Below are 17,388 nucleotides of genomic sequence, written 5' to 3' on the forward strand. Positions count from 1 at the left end.
TTTAAAATCAATTAATTAATTCTTTTAATAAATAAATAGATAAATTTCTTATATAATTTTGATTTTAAAGAAAAAAAAAAAAAAAATATAAGAATAACTATTAGATAATACATTGATAATAGGATTAATAGTTATAGCATTATTATTAATAATAGGATTTAATAATGTTAATAATTATAATGATAATAGAAATAATTACAGGTTAATACTAATATTAAAAATAATAATAACAATAATAATAGTAAATAGAAAAATAAAAGTACAAATATTAATTATTTCTTAAACATAATAATTATTAGTACTATTTTAAACAACTAAATAATTAATTAGTTTTATCACTTTTAAAAACAAAATTTTTCTTTTTTTACAAATCAAAAAACCCACATTCAATTTTCAAATAGTTGTCATTAAAAACTTATTTAAAAAATTCAACCAATTAAAAACACCACCAACTCCAATATTAATAAATATATTAAGTAATTATATTATCATAAATTTACTTAATTTATTTCATTAATAAAAATCCCATTTAAATTTTCTTTTATAAGATAATCGTAATAAAAATCATCATCATTATTATCATCTCAAACTTAAGTATTTAAATAAAATAAACTCTGATAAATCTTCTTTCAAGCAATTATTATTTTATACTCAAGTTTTTTTTTTCATTTATTCAAACAAAATCCTCATACACATTTTTTTCTCATGCAATTATTATTTCCTACTTAAATTGATTAAAGAAATTTAAACAAACCCACATAAATCTATTCTTCTCTTAAAAAAGAATTATATCATCATCTTAATAATTTTACTTCTTCATTTGATTTATTTCGATAATTTTCTTCATTACTTATACTATTATTTATATCTATACGTAATTTTTCTAATAAATCATTTATTAATACTTTCATACCAAATAAATTTTTTGTTAAATATTCAATACCATTTATATTTAATAAATATTTCTCAACATTATATTGATATGATATTTTTTCACATTCATAATCTATTATTACATTATTAATTATTGTACATTTACAATTTTTTTTGCAATGGTACACCAATATAATAATGATTATTATTAATATCATCATTATATTCAAATATTACAAAAAAAATTTTATCTTTATGTAAATCATTTTTATAGCTGGTCAATTTTTCTTCATTATTATAAAATTCTTTAAATATTATTTTATTATTTAAATTATCAATATATTCTGGTTCTTGTTCTTTTACAAAATTTATTATATCTTCTGATTTTATTATTTTTTCATCAAAATCTCTTAAATATTTTGGTAATTCTGGTATTTCTTTTAATTGATAAGAATAATATTTTGCAACTAGTGAAAAAGCTGGAATAGAAGGACGATCTACATCATTAGTTATTGGAGTTATTCTAAACTTATTATTTTCTACATCAAGTATTAATTTTGAAGCACAAAATATCTTTCCTAGAAGAAAATTTTTATTAATATTATTATAAAATATTATTCTTAATACATCAAAATCACTTTTTTTAATTATGAACTTGCGGAGACCAGCTTCAATATTAAATGGATGAGGGTCTGCTTTATTACAATTTAAAGTAATATTATATTTATTTAAAAATGGAAATGTTAATAATTCATTACCTTGTGTAATTGCAACAAGGTAATTATTATTATCAGTACCATTCATAGTATTATTATTAATATCATATGGAACAAAATGTCCTTCATAAAATGTTATATGATGACTATCAGGAGGATAAAAGATGTCAAAAAAAGTTAATCCATATGTGTATTTAAATAATAGTAATAATATTAAATAATTAATAAAATTCATCTTTATTTTATAATATTAATATTACTGGTAATAATTTATCTAAAATTTTTTTTTTTTTTTTTATAATAATACAAAATAATTTATTTTTAATGTCAATTTAAGATCATTTATTTTTCTTTATAATTATTTTATGCGGTAATATTAAGACATTTTATTTATTTTATTTTTATTAATTTTATAAGATAATGTCAAATTAAGATCTTTTTTTTTTTCTTTTTTTTTTTTTTATTTTATCTTTTCTATTTTATTATTATTATTTTTTTCTTTTAAAATTAATTAATTAATTAATTAATTAATTAATTATTCTTCTTCTTCTTCTTCTTCTTTATTATTATTATTATAATCATTATTTAATATATTTATTATGATAAATTCAAAAATTATTATACTTGATTTTGGAAGCCAATATTCACATTTAATTGCTAAAAGATTTCGTGCACTTGGTTATTATTCTGAAATTGCATTACCTTCAACCAATTTAAATACTTTTAATAATGCTAAAGGTATTGTTTTTTCTGGTGGACCTTCTAGTGTTTATGATGATAATATTCCAGAATTTAATAATGATATTTTAAATCTTAATATACCAATTTTAGGATTATGTTATGGACATTATATTGTTAATATTGGTTATGGTGGTCAAGTACATAAAGCACCTATTGGTGAATTTGGTTATGCTACTTTAAATATTAATAATAATATTTATTCACCTATTTTTCAAAATCTTGATAATAATTCTCAACAACAAGTATGGATGAGTCATCAAGATGAAATTATTATACCTGGTAATGATTTTCAATTAATTGCTAGTACTATTAATTGTAAATATGCTGCATTACAAAATCTTGAAAAAAAAAGATTTTCATTACAATTTCATTGTGAAGTTAATGATACACCTTGTGGTAATATTATTTTTAATAATTTTGCACAATATTGTAATATGGAAAAAAATTGGAGTCAAGATTTTGTATTAAATCATATATTAAATGATATAAAAATACAATATAATAAAAGTAATGATATTAATAATGACAACAATAATAATAATAATAATAATAATAATAATAACAATGATAATAATAACAATGATAATGATAATAAAAATAATAACAATAATAAAAATAATAAAAATGTTCTTTTATTTTTAAGTGGTGGTGTTGATTCTACTGTTACATTTGCATTATTAAATAAAGCACTTGGACAAGATAAAGTTCTTGGTTTACATATTGATAATGGTTTTATGCGTAAAAATGAATCTAAAAATATTGAATTATTATATCATAAATTTGGTTTTAAAAATTTTATTATTAAAGATTATTCTAATAGTTTTTTAAATATTATTAAAAATATTACTGATCCACAAAAAAAACGTATGGCTATTGGTGAACATTTTATTAATATTAAAAATATTTTTATTCAAGAACAAAATTTTGATCCAAATAATTGGTTATTAGCACAAGGTACATTATATCCTGATATTATTGAATCTGGTGGTACAAAAAATTCAAATACTATTAAAACACATCATAATCGTGTTGATATGATTTATGATTTAATAAAAAAAGGACTTATTATTGAACCTTTACGTGAATTATATAAAGATGAAGTTCGTATGATTGGAAAAAAAATTGGTCTTAATGATGAACTTATTATGCGTCATCCATTTCCAGGACCTGGATTATCTATTAATGTAATTTGTTATGATGGTAAATCATGGAATGAAAATGATAATAATGAATATCAATCAGCAGAAAAAGAATTAAATCAAATTATTAATACAATTAATAATAATAATAATAATAATAATAATAATAATAATAATAATAATAATAATATTAATAACAATAATCATATTAAATATAATTATATACTTCCTATACGTTCTGTTGGTGTACAAGGTGATTTTAGAACATATAAATTTCCTGCAATATTAATTTATGATAATTATTCTTTATCAAATGGTTTTTTTAATTTTCCTAATAATAGAGATTATATTGAAGAAATTTCTAGTTATATTACTAATCATACAAATTTTATTAATCGTACTTGTATACAATTATATCAAAATCCACAAGTAAATTTAACTGATATGAAATTACAACAAGTTTATTGTGATAAATATCGTCTTGATCAATTAAGAGAAGTTGATAATATTGTTATTAATGAATTAAATAATTTTGGTTGGTATAATCAAATTTTTCAACATTTAACAATACATTTACCATATGCAAGTAATCCAGAAAAAGCAAGTTTTGTTTTACGTCCTGTATGTTCTGAAGATGTTATGACTGCTCGCTTTGCTTTCTTTCCAAAAGATTTACTTGAAATAATTATTCAAAAAATTTCATTATTAAATTTTGTTGATGCAATATATTTTGATGTAACAAATAAACCACCAGCAACATTTGGCTGGGAATAATAATACATGATTAAAGTATAAAAAATAAATTTTCGAATTTATTTAAATCCAATCTTTTTTCTAAATATTCACTTGAAATATATTTAAGTACCTTTGATAATGTATTGCCTTCTGATTCTAAGCGTTTACAATCGATTAATTCTTTTGAATTGGATTTTGAAACACAATATAATTCATAAGATATTAATCTAATTGATAATAATTTCTCATATTCAGTAATTATTTTTCTTATAAATGATCTTTCTATTTCAGTCATATCATAGTCTGCTATTTTCTTTCCATTCTTCCAAACGTAATCACCTTCTTGAAAATATATATAATTTAACGATATTAATTCTAATTCTAATTTAAAACATTCTCTTAATTTTTTATTTCTTTCATTTCTTAATAATTTTATTCTATCTTTTAATAAAGTGTTTGCTAAATAATTTGCATCACCACAACCTGTTCCATCATGATATCCATCATCATCACCACATGCAACTCTCATAAGAAAATTTAAATAGGATTTGTATTCTTCCATTAAACCTAATATAATTGAATATTCAGGTATTAATTTGTAACAATCTGCCGCCAAACTTGTTTTTGAATGTTTATATAAATGCTCATTTTTTCTAATTTGTGGATACATTTCTAATGGATGAATAGACATAAATTTCCTTGGTATATTAGCTGAAATATTATATTTTTTATAATATTCTGCATCATTAGATGTTGAGTTATTCACTATATATAATAATGAAAAATTCATTAATCCATTTCTAGAAGAATTTGATTTGTTATTTATTAAAATAATTATGGAAAAGATGAATAAAAGTTCTAATTTCATTATGAATATTGCTAATTAAATTATTTTTTAAAATTTGAATACAATTATGAAAAAAATTTAAAAATACTTATATATATAAATTAAATATTTTATTTAAATTAAATTTATTTTAATTATTAAACGTGATTATATTTTGCTCGAGAATTTTTATAATTTATTTAATAAAACAAAACATTTATTTAAATTAATGAATATTATTACAAGTAAAAATAATAGAATAAAATATTATTTTTAATAATAACCCGCCATATACATTTTAATTCATTATTAAAATTACATCATTTAAAAATTTGTCCTAATAATTTGAAAATCATTGAATTTTTTTTTCTCACAGACACCCCTTCAATTCTTTTTCGCACCACCCTTAATTTTTTTCTCACACCCCCCTCAATTTTTTTTTTTCTAATGCACCTTTCTTAATTAAAACTTAAAATGAAATAATTATTAATAATATTCATGATTTAAAATAAAATATATATTCTTTTTTGTCTTTTCTTTTTTTTTTTTTAATAGTTTAAGTCAAGTTATTAAATTTGGAATTAAAAAGAAAGAAAAAAAAAAACATTTATAAATTATATGATTAACAATAATATTTAATTAATAATAAAAATTAGAAAAAAATAACTATAATATTTTTCAGTATATTTGTTTATATAATAGATCTTATTATTAATTTTTTTTTTACTATGAAAAAATTATAAGAAAAAAAAAAAGATCTCGAAAAATAATAAAAAATAAAAATAAAAATATTAAATAAATATAATTAAAAAAAATGGTAAATTAAATATTTAATATCAATGAATATTATAGTTGTAGATATATAAATTTAATATATATATATATATATATATATATAAATATATTTTTTGTAAAAAATTATAATAAAATTATTTTATGATCTTATCTTTAAATTCTTGAAATATCGATTCATGCAATTTAAGATATAAAATAAATATATATAGATAGATTTTGCATGCCGACAAGACTGAATCAATTAATTAATTAATTAATTATATCACTTTTATCTAGCTTAAGATCATACTAATATAAATCAGTATTACATAATTTAATTTATTATTTATTAAAAGAAAGAAAGAAAAAAAAATGTTTTCTTTTTTTTTTTTTTTGATTGAATAATAAGTTACTGGAAGAATATATTTGAAAAGAATTTAGTTGATGGCTATATATAATAATCAAAAATAAAAACATCCCGTTATTGTTATTACAACTCATTAATAATTTTTATAATTTCCTTTTAATAATTAATAGTATTCAACATTTAAAATGGTGAATTAAAAATTTGATTAAATTTTAAAACAAAAATATTTCATGAGTGAGTAACAACAACTTAATATTAACAATATGTTTTTTTTTAAATAATATTTGAAATAAATAATAATTAATGTGTATGCAATATAATAATTGATATATATATATATATATATATATCAAATATATTATTAATATGTATATATATACTTGCAAATTATATATATATTCAATATATTAATATTTATTTCAAATATTTTTAAAAGATCAGAATGAATGAATGAGAATAAAAAAAAAAAAAGAAGAAATAACAATATTATCAATAAAGTAATAATAATGAAATAATGATAATAGTAATAGTAATATTAATATTAAAAGCAATGTTTATTAAAGAATTAATGATAATGATAGTAATAATAATAATAATAATAATAATAATAATAATAATGATAACAATAATAAATGATTAAAAACAATATTATTAAATTAATAATAACAATAATAATGAAAAATGGTAATAAGAATAATAATAATAATAATAATAATAATAATAATGATAGTAATAATGATAATAATAATAATAATAATAATAATAATAATAATAATAATGAGAAATGGTAATAATAATAATAATAATAATAATAATAATAATAATAATAATAATAATAATAATAATTAATAGTAATAACATCAGAAAAAAAATATTGTCAATTTTTTAAAATATTATTATTGTTTAACAATAAATTATTTTAAAAAATAACAATACTTATTAATAAAATAAAATATTGATCATCAATATTTTTGATTTATTAATACTGATATTTATGAATTACTAAGTATATTATTATTTTTATAATTATTATTCTTATTATTGCTCTTAATATTCCTAATACTCTTATTATTCCTATTCCTGTTATTATATTATTATTATTATTCGTATTATTTTAAGTGTTATTTCATATTATTAATATTATTATTATTTTTTATTATTCTTATTACCATTTTTCATTATTATTGTTATTATTAATTTAATAATATTGTTTTTAATCATTTATTATTGTTATCATTATTATTATTATTATTATTATTATTATTATTATTATTATTATTTTATTGTCATTTCTTATTATTAATGTTATTATTTTAAATATTATTTCATATTATTAATATTATTAATAATATTATTCTTTTTTTTTTTATTCTCATTTATTCATTTTATTTCATTTTTTTTTTCTTCAGAACTCTTGAAAAAAATATTAAATCAATAATAATATGGTAATATTTCAATATTATGGATCATTTAATAATATTTGGTAAAAAATAGAAATGTGAAATAATGATTGGAATATATTTAAAATAAAATATATTATTTAGTTCAGAAATGAAATTGGTTTTCATTTTTAACAATTAATATGTAATAAATACTAATTTTATGTTAATATTATGGAATTATGAATGGATATTTCAAATATTAATGGATAAAATTCTTATGTTTTTTGATTAAATATTATTGGTTTTTATTTCTTCTATTTTTTTTTTTTTAAATAATAAAGATATGAATTCAAATCATCAATATGTATTCAATAATAATCATAAATAAATATTTTCAATAATGATCAAGTTTGAAATATATTCTAATATTATTGAATATTAAAGCATCATAGTAAATAAAAATCAAATTAAAAAAAAAGTTAAAAAAMAAAGAAAAGTAMAAAAAAATTAAAAAAAAAAAAGAMGAAATMAAAGTWATAAMAAMAAAAAGAAMGRAAGWATACTMAAAWTTGAAGGAAAAAAGMAATCAAATWAAAACTTGMAAAAAAGAAAAAAAAAAWTTAAAWMAMAMACMCTCAAAAATTMCTAACCAAAATTATAACAAWAYTAYRRMTMTCGKTMYAKCAWKATTAWTATTATTTYCTTTAATAAYWATGMMCMACTMATAWTMATCWATMACTAMCTTWTWAATACCTTAATTTTTCATTWATTAAGKTTWTTTTCAACCATAAAAAYTTGTTTAAAATGAATTTTARAAATAAWTCGYMTCTAMAGGATATWTTTACMTATATAATWTAATTYAAAAAAAWKKGRYYYCYCTTTYCTTTWWCTTTWTTYCTCCCACTTTTYATMTTAWTAATAATTAACAATTATCAAAATAAATTATTTATTTTATTAAAATAAAATATTATAAAATTTTTTTTAAAAATATTATAAAGTATCTTCGATAATCCCCCTTTTCATCCCAATAACTACATTGTACTTGTGATATATGCTCTTTTCTTAATATTAACATACATAAACGACTTTGTCCTATTCCACCACCTATTGTTTCTGGTAATTCATTATTTAATAACATCTTACAATATGGTAATTTTAATCTTTCAGTAGAATTACATATCTCTAATTGTTTTATTAATGATTCTTTATTTACACGTACACCCATTGAACTTAATTCAATTGGACCATTTAAAATATTACTCCAATATATTAAATCACCATTATATTCCCAATCATCATAATCTGGTGCACGTAAATCATGCACTGTATTATTACTTAATTTTTTACCTATTTGTTTAATAAATACTGATCCATATTTTTTACATATTTCTCTTTCTCTATCATTACTTGATAGATTTGGATACATATTTAATAATTCTTCAGATGATATTATATATAATTCTTTTTTTATCATTTCATTTTCATTTGGTATATTTACTATATCTTGTTTTTCTTTTTTCATATTCCAATATAATCTTTCTAAATTATATATATTATTATGTATTATTCTTGCTATATCTACTAATATTTCATCTTTTGTTTTACCTTTATTTGTATCTATTACCATTTCCCAATCCCATTGATCTACATATATTGAATGTAAATTATCTAATTCTTCTGATTTACGTATTGCATTCATATCTGCATATAAACCATTTAATTCATATTTTTTTAATGCATATCTTTTCCATTTTGCTAATGATTGTACTATTTCTAATACTTTATTGTTAAATGTAAATGATACTTTTTCTTCATAACCAGATAAATCATCATTTAAACCTGATTCTTTTTCAAGAAATAAAGGTGCTGAAATACGAATCAAATCTAATGATTCTTTTAGTAATTGTTGAAATGTTATTTTAATAAATTCAATATCTGCTAATACTGTTTTAAATTGGCTTTGTTTTTTAACTTCCATTTTAATAATAATAATATTATTTTATTATCTTATTTAGTTACTTTTATTTAATTATTTTTAATTTCTGCTTTTTTCTTTCTCTTTTTTTTTTTTTTAATAAATTCATGATTTCTTCCAAGTCCCGCTAATTAATAGAATTATTTATTAATAATTGATGTTGATATTATTATTATTATTATTTTATTTTTAAAAAACTGATTATTATTTCTAAACTTTTAATATTGAATAACAAGGAATAATATTATTACATTATTTTTTTTTTCTTTTTTGAATATAATATTTTTCATTTATTATATGTTTTAAATATCATATTTATAAAATTTATTTATCATTAACTATATATTTATAATAATTTATTTAAAATCATTAATTATAATCACAAATTTAATAAATTAATGATTAATTATGTTAATTAATTAATCTTAAAATAATAATTATCTTGTATTCATTTATTTATTAATTATTATTATTATTATTATTATTATTATTATTATCAATATTTTTCTATTTTTATTTTATTTTTTTTTAACGATGTTATTATTAATCAAGAAAAATAAAGAAAGAAAGATAAATAAAATTAATATTGATTATTAAATATCATTAAAAAAAAAAATCTTTTTCAACAATTTGATATAAGTAATAATAAAAAAAAAAAAAAAAAAATGAATTTATTATTTTAGGTGGGAAAAAAATATTATAAAATTTTTTTTTTTGGTGGGAAATAAAATAATCCAAGTGCATATAACACGAAATTGTTTATTTTTATTTTTTTTTTGTTTTATATTATTAATAATTGTATCATTATTTTTATTTCATTTACAATTTATTATTATTTATTAAAAATAAGTTTTTTTTTTCTTTTTTTTTAAAAAAAATTTCAAGTTATTTTATTGAATCTAAATATTGCAATTAATAATTTTTTAAAAAATAGATGAAGGTTTTATCATTAATTAAATTATTCACACTATTTTTAATAAATATTATTAATATTCATGATATTAATCAATACTTTTCAATAATATCTAAATCATCATTTATTACTTTGAAATCATCATTAAGAGGAAATAATGAATCTAAAGATAATCATGATGGTATAACAGCTTGTGGTAATAAAACACCTAATTGTGTTGGTGGTTATTATATAACTGATAATCAAAGTGATACAAATAATGAATCAAAAGTTAGTCATGATGGTATAACACCTTGTGGTAATGAAACACCTAATTGTGTTGGTGGTTATTATATAACTGATAATCAAAGTGATACAAATAATGAATCAAAAGTTAGTCATGATGGTATAACACCTTGTGGTAATAAAACACCTAATTGTGTTGGTGGTTATTATATAAATGAATAATGATAAAAATCAAATAAACAAGAATAATTTTGTTTTAAATTACAAATTAATTATTATCATAAATAATATGATAATAATAATTATAAATGAATAAACAGTAATTATTGTTAATAATTATTATTTATTATAAACTATTAATATTTCTGAAGTAAAATTTAAAAAAATTTAAAAAAAATTAATAATTTATTTGAATATATTTTACTTTCTTTTATTCATTAATTTTTTTTTTTTTAAAGTTATGTACATATGCACAAATATATCATTTTTTTTTTTTTTTTTCTTCTTTTAAATTATTTTTATTTATCAAATTAAACGCATTAATTTATTATATTACTAATATAAATATGAATTAAAACATTTTCGATATTATGTTAAAACTAATATTATTATAGGATTATGTTTTAATAATATATTATTAAAAATTTATTTAATTCCTAATTATATTAGTTGAACAATTAATTAATATTCAATAAAAATAATAATAATAATAATGATAATAATTTATTTTAGTATATTATAAAAAAAATAAATAAAAGATCTTGAAAATTAATAAAAGTTTATAAAAAATAATTCAATAATAATAAAAAAAAAAAAAAAAAAGATAATATGGAATAATAAATAAAAATAATGAGAAAGTTTAATATTATATATATATTCTTTTTTTTAATTTTAATAAATTTAATTGTGATCTAATATTTTATTTATTATAATATTTTTTTTTTTTGCATATTTAAAGATATACAGATTATACATGCCGACAAGACTGAATAAAGAGTGAAATAGATTATTTATATTATTTTTCAATAATCATTTATATAAATTTAATATAAATCAAAATTACATAATTTAATTGATTCAAGATATATTATTTGAATAATGAAATAGTGGGAATATAAAATTAAAAAGAATAAGTATATTAAAATTATGTAATAATATATAATACTTAATCTAAAATACATAATATATCTTATTCTTTTAAATTTTCTATTCTTAATTTTTTTTCGATCTATGTATTACAAAATTTAGTGGAGATTTAATTATTGAAACTCAATTCCAAAATAATAACTTAATCATCATCATTATTAAGATTTTTTTTTTTTCAATATTATATTATATAAATGTATGAATAATTAAATAATATATTTGTATAATATATAATATATTGGTATTAATATCAATATAAATAATGGTTGTTGAAAGAGTAAATTAAATAATAATAAAAATAATAATGCTTTAGAAACTTTTTATTCAATTAATTATTATACTTGAGTAACAATATTTTTAATCAAAAAAACAAAAAAAAAAAAAAAGAAAGCCGGTGAAATACATATTGAAAAGAATCATAAAAATATTATTATTATTATTATCCCCATCTTAACCTTTTTTTTTTTTTTTTTTTTTAATTAAAAATAAAAAATAGGATATTGCTCAAGTATTAATAATTCATGATATTTTATAATAAACAACTATTGTAAAATGTGTTTATAAAATCATCAAAAGGACTAATAATAACTTAAAGAATATGAATATTGCTAATGATTACAAGAACTATTAATCAGGTTTATAAGAAAATAAATTATTCAAATTAATAATAATAATAATAATAATAATAATAATAATAATAGTGATATCATACCAATTGATGATTTGTAAGTGTAAATATGAATATAAATGAAATGAGTAATGTGGGAATATGAATAATTTATTATATTGATAATTGAAAAAAAAAAAAAACAAATACATGTATATTTATTATTTGTTTATTCAGAAGGTAATTAGTTTTTATTTACCATTAAAATAATTTACTGGCATTTTTAGTAGTAAATTATAAATCAATTCAGTCAAATTAATATTCTAGATAAAGTATTGAATTATTATATTACAATTAGTATGAGTGCTCAAGTTGTGGAATGTATTTATCTAATATACTACATATGCTTGTGTTAAATTTAAATAAAAAAAAAATATATCATTAAAAAAAAGTTTTGTTTTGGTGTAAAATATTTTAATTTATGTAAAATTAATTAATTAATAAAAATAAATGTTTATAAATATAAATTAATAATATTGATTTTTAAATCATTTAAATATTTATATAAAGAAAATAATTTCTTATTATGAATGGAAAAAATTCAATAAATATTAATTTATTAATGTGGTTATATCTTGATTATTATCTCAATCTTTTCAAATAATGTACAAAATTATTATAACATGTGATATGAGTTTAATAATTAATTTATTTAATTTAAAAAAAAAAAAAAGGAAAATAGAAAAAAAAACTATTATGTTTGATGTGTGTATTATTATTGTATATGATCAATTATGGAAATAACAAATAGAGGAAATAAAAAAAAAAATAAAACATATAGTTTCTTATGACTTATATTATGTAATATTTTTGAGTAATGAAGAGTTATTGTAAATTATTGTTGTGGAATAAATAAAATAATAATAATACAATAATATCAAGCTTATTTGTATTATTCTAATAATAGTACAATAATGAGATATTATTATTATTATTATTATTATTATTATTATTATTATTATTATTATTATTATTATCATTATTATTATTAATTGGATAATTATTAAATATTATTTTTTGTAAACCAAGTAATGTGTAAAATATGTTATTAATAAAAGGAAATAAAAAAATTTAAAAAAAAAATGTGAATATATCAAGTATTGTTTGTGGTTTAAATCAAGATAAATAATAATAATCATAATAAAGAAGGAAAGAGAGAGAAAAAAAAAAAGAAGTGATTGGTTAAATAATATCAAACATAATAATTATTAATATTATTATTATATTTGTGGAATAAATAGTGTTTCAAGTGTTGTGAAATAAGTATTATTGTTAATTACAAGTGTAAAAGTAAAGAACAATATTAATTTAATAAAAAAAATAAAAAAAAAAGAATTATGTATTGTATTATGTTGTGTTATGTTTTTTTATGTTATGTTGTTTTGTAATTAGTGAGTGAATTGTAATGTTCTTGTGTAATATATTATTTATGTGTAATACAAATTTCATTTATTGTAATATGTTAAAATAATATATTTTATTAATTTATTCTATTTCTTTCTTTTTTCTTATTTTAAAAAAAAAAAATTGTAAATAACAAAAATAATTAATTATATTATAATATTATTATTCTTAATATTTAAATCTATTTTTTATTTTTTATCATATTTATTATAACTAATATTTTATTTTTTTTATGCGCATGCTAAATTATTTCAATGCCAATCCCGCTAATCATATATAATAATAATAAATCACATTAAGTGGGAATTTTATTTTTTTCCCCCTTTAAGTGTTTTTTTCCTTTTTTATCTTTTTTTCTTTATTATTATTATTATTTTAAATAAATTAGATTTATATTATCTATTTGATATATGAAAATATTTTAATCTATTTCTATATTTCTTTTATTTTATTTTATTTTATTTATTTCATTTTATTTTTGAAGAAAAAAAAACAATTGAAACTATTTTTTTTTCTTATTTTAAAATAATGACAGATAATACTTATTTAAATAATTTCCCAGATTCAAATGGTTATTTTGGTAAATATGGTGGAAAATATGTACCTGAAGTAATTAATAATGCAATGAAAGAAATAGAAGATGCTTATAATAAAATAAGTAAAAGTGAAGATTTTATTAATGAATTAAAAAAAATAAGAAAAGAATTTCAAGGAAGACCAACACCAATATATTATGCAAAAAATTTGACAAAAAAATATGGTGGTGCAGAAATATATTTAAAAAGAGAAGATTTAAATCATACTGGTGCACATAAATTAAATCATTGTATGGGAGAAGCATTATTAGCAAAATATATGGGTAAAAAAAAATTAATAGCAGAAACAGGAGCAGGACAACATGGTGTAGCATTAGCAACAGCAGCAGCATATTTTGGTTTAGAATGTGAAATACATATGGGAGAAGTAGATGTAAAAAAAGAATATCCAAATGTAATTAGAATGAAAATATTAGGTGCAAAAGTAGTATGTGTAGAATTTGGTGATAAAACATTAAAAGAAGCAGTAGATTCAGCATTTGAAGCATATATAAAAGATATAGATAATACATTTTATGCAATAGGTTCAGTAGTAGGACCACATCCATTTCCAAAAATGGTACGTGATTTTCAATCAATTGTAGGTATAGAATCAAGAGAACAATTTTTAGAAATGAATGGTGATGGTATATTACCAGATATTGTTACAGCATGTGTAGGTGGTGGTAGTAATGCAATGGGTATATTTAGTGGTTTTATATCAGATAAACAAGTAGAATTAATTTGTGTTGAACCATTAGGTAAAGGAAATAAAATAGGTGAACATGCAGCAAGTATAACATATGGTAGTGAAGGAATAATGCATGGATTTAATTCAATAATGTTAAAAGATGAAGAAGGAAATCCATCAAAAGTACATAGTATAGCAAGTGGTTTAGATTATCCAAGTGTAGGTCCAGAAATTGCATATTTAAATAGTATTGGTCGTACAAAAACTGTTTGTATTACAGATCAAGAAGCAATTAATGGATTTTTTGAATTAAGTAGAACAGAGGGTATAATACCAGCAATAGAATCAAGTCATGCAATTGGATATGTATTAAAAATAGCAAAAGAAATGAAAGGAAAGAAAATTTTAATAAATTTGAGTGGTAGAGGAGATAAAGATTTAGATTTTGTTGTACAAAATTATGGATATGGTAATAATTAATATTAATCAAATAAAAATATTAATTTTACAAGAAAATATATATTTAATCAAGAAAATTATAAAATTAAAAAAAAAAAAAACTATTAAAATAAAATAAAGCAATAATAATAATAATAATAATAATAATAATAATAAAAACAAATATATAAATAAATAATAAAAGTTAATATTGAATTTAATATTATATTATTTGAATAAAATATATGATTAAATTCATAAAATAATTATTATATTATTTTAAATTTTATTTAATTTTGATTAAATGGATCAAAACCTTTTCTTAAAATTTTTTTTTCACTTGTTACATTATTATTAAGTTGTTCTTGTTGATTAACTTGACTAATTTTTTTTTCTTTTTGTTTTTTTTCATTATTTTTCGATAATTGTTCAACATAATATAATGTTTCTTTAGATAAAATAATTAAATTTTCCATATTATTAGTAATTATTACTCTTAAACCACCAATATTTCTAGTTAATAATTCAACACCTTTATAAAATAATAAACCATTTCTAATATCATACAAATATTCTAAACTACCACAAGTATTTTCAATAATACCTTCTTCAACATTAACTTTTGCATGACATTCATTATGAATTGGTATAGCATAATTATAATCAGTAGATTCAAAAATAATATATCTATATTTATCGGAATAAGGAATATGAACATATTTTTGATCAAAAGTTACTTCATAATAATATTGTGAATCAAGACTTATATAACCAATATATTGTGGAATATATACAGATATATGAAAAGATTGATCAACTTCATGTTTAAAATTTAATGCAAATAAATCATCTCTAAAATTTGTTAAAAATTTTGGTAATGCAGGAAAATCTTTTATTTTATATGAAGTTGCTTCAATACTACTATATTTATTTTTTTCAATAATAATAGTAAGTTTACCATGATCAAATTTAACATTAGCATTTCCAATACAATTTAAAATAATGTTTACAAATTGTTTATTTGTTTGTTCATAAGTAATCATTCTATTAATATTTTCGCAAGAAACAAGAGTTATAAATGTACCATAGAATGGGAATCTAGATTTTTTATTAATAGATTCAATTGCCACAAGATAATATCTATGATTAGAATTACCAATTTTGTATTTTTGTGTATTTTTCTTTAGTTTACTAAATCCATTAACAGTTTGTGAAAATTCATTTTTAATAGAACTAGTTGTAATAGGTTCAATTGTTAATTCAACATCAGGATAATTATTTCCAAGAATTGAATTTAAATTAAATTGATTGAAACCAAGATTATTACTTTTTATTACATTATCACTTTTTAAAGAAAATGTGTGAATAATTAAAGTAAATATGGGTAAAGGGATATACTTTAAAAACTTTAGAAATTTCATATTTTTTTTTTCTATAATTTATTATTTTATTGTATATAAAAGAGTAATAGAATAATACTTATTAATGATAAAACCTATTATTATTGTTATAAATTAAAAAAAAAAGAAAAGGAATAATATTTAAAGATTCGCATAATTTTTTTTTTTTAATAATTAAAATGTCATTATAATTCTATAATAGTTATATCCACTAGAAATATAATAATATTAATGATAATAATATTGGCGCTTTGTTTGGTATTAGGTAACTAATTAATAATTAATTATAACTAGTTGAATTATTAAAGAAAAAAAAAAGAAAAAGAAAAGAATAGTGTATATTTAATATTAAAATATAATTAATAATAATGAATTAAAAAAAATTATTATTATTATTATTA

The 17,388-nt window shown here is 17.1% G+C and overlaps 7 protein-coding genes across 7 annotated transcripts; 3 read left to right on the forward strand and 4 right to left on the reverse strand.

Moving 5' to 3' along the window:
* Positions 1-1,035: 1,035 nt before the first annotated feature.
* Positions 1,036-1,824, reverse strand: cgd5_4510 (hypothetical protein; the record flags this gene model as incomplete). The annotated part of the gene is made up of 1 exon (XM_625299.1): positions 1,036-1,824. One exon carries the CDS (start codon positions 1,822-1,824, stop codon positions 1,036-1,038), a length of 789 nt encoding a protein of 262 aa, XP_625299.1.
* Positions 1,825-2,167: 343 nt separating this feature from the next.
* Positions 2,168-4,243, forward strand: cgd5_4520 (GMP synthase; the record flags this gene model as incomplete). Its single annotated transcript, XM_625300.1, has 1 exon — positions 2,168-4,243. A coding segment is annotated over one exon (2,076 nt), but the record flags the coding sequence as incomplete, so codon positions are not given.
* A 10-nt stretch (positions 4,244-4,253) lies between these two features.
* On the reverse strand, positions 4,254-5,072 carry cgd5_4530 (conserved hypothetical protein; the record flags this gene model as incomplete). The annotated part of the gene is made up of 1 exon (XM_625301.1): positions 4,254-5,072. One exon carries the CDS (start codon positions 5,070-5,072, stop codon positions 4,254-4,256), a length of 819 nt encoding a protein of 272 aa, XP_625301.1.
* Positions 5,073-8,520: 3,448 nt separating this feature from the next.
* On the reverse strand, positions 8,521-9,552 carry cgd5_4540 (asparagine synthetase A (AsnA) like protein; the record flags this gene model as incomplete). The annotated part of the gene is made up of 1 exon (XM_625302.1): positions 8,521-9,552. A coding segment is annotated over one exon (1,032 nt), but the record flags the coding sequence as incomplete, so codon positions are not given.
* A 910-nt stretch (positions 9,553-10,462) lies between these two features.
* On the forward strand, positions 10,463-10,888 carry cgd5_4550 (hypothetical protein; the record flags this gene model as incomplete). Its single annotated transcript, XM_625303.1, has 1 exon — positions 10,463-10,888. The coding sequence occupies one exon, from the start codon at positions 10,463-10,465 to the stop codon at positions 10,886-10,888; it is 426 nt and encodes a 141-aa protein (XP_625303.1).
* Positions 10,889-14,297: 3,409 nt separating this feature from the next.
* Positions 14,298-15,629, forward strand: cgd5_4560 (tryptophan synthase trpB of possible bacterial origin; the record flags this gene model as incomplete). Its single annotated transcript, XM_625304.1, has 1 exon — positions 14,298-15,629. A coding segment is annotated over one exon (1,332 nt), but the record flags the coding sequence as incomplete, so codon positions are not given.
* Positions 15,630-15,877: 248 nt separating this feature from the next.
* On the reverse strand, positions 15,878-17,008 carry cgd5_4570 (hypothetical protein; the record flags this gene model as incomplete). The annotated part of the gene is made up of 1 exon (XM_625305.1): positions 15,878-17,008. One exon carries the CDS (start codon positions 17,006-17,008, stop codon positions 15,878-15,880), a length of 1,131 nt encoding a protein of 376 aa, XP_625305.1.
* Between the last annotated feature and the right edge of the window lie 380 nt (positions 17,009-17,388).

This window comes from Cryptosporidium parvum, chromosome 5, assembly GCF_000165345.1.
Source record: "Cryptosporidium parvum Iowa II chromosome 5, whole genome shotgun sequence".
Taxonomy (NCBI): domain Eukaryota; phylum Apicomplexa; class Conoidasida; order Eucoccidiorida; family Cryptosporidiidae; genus Cryptosporidium; species Cryptosporidium parvum.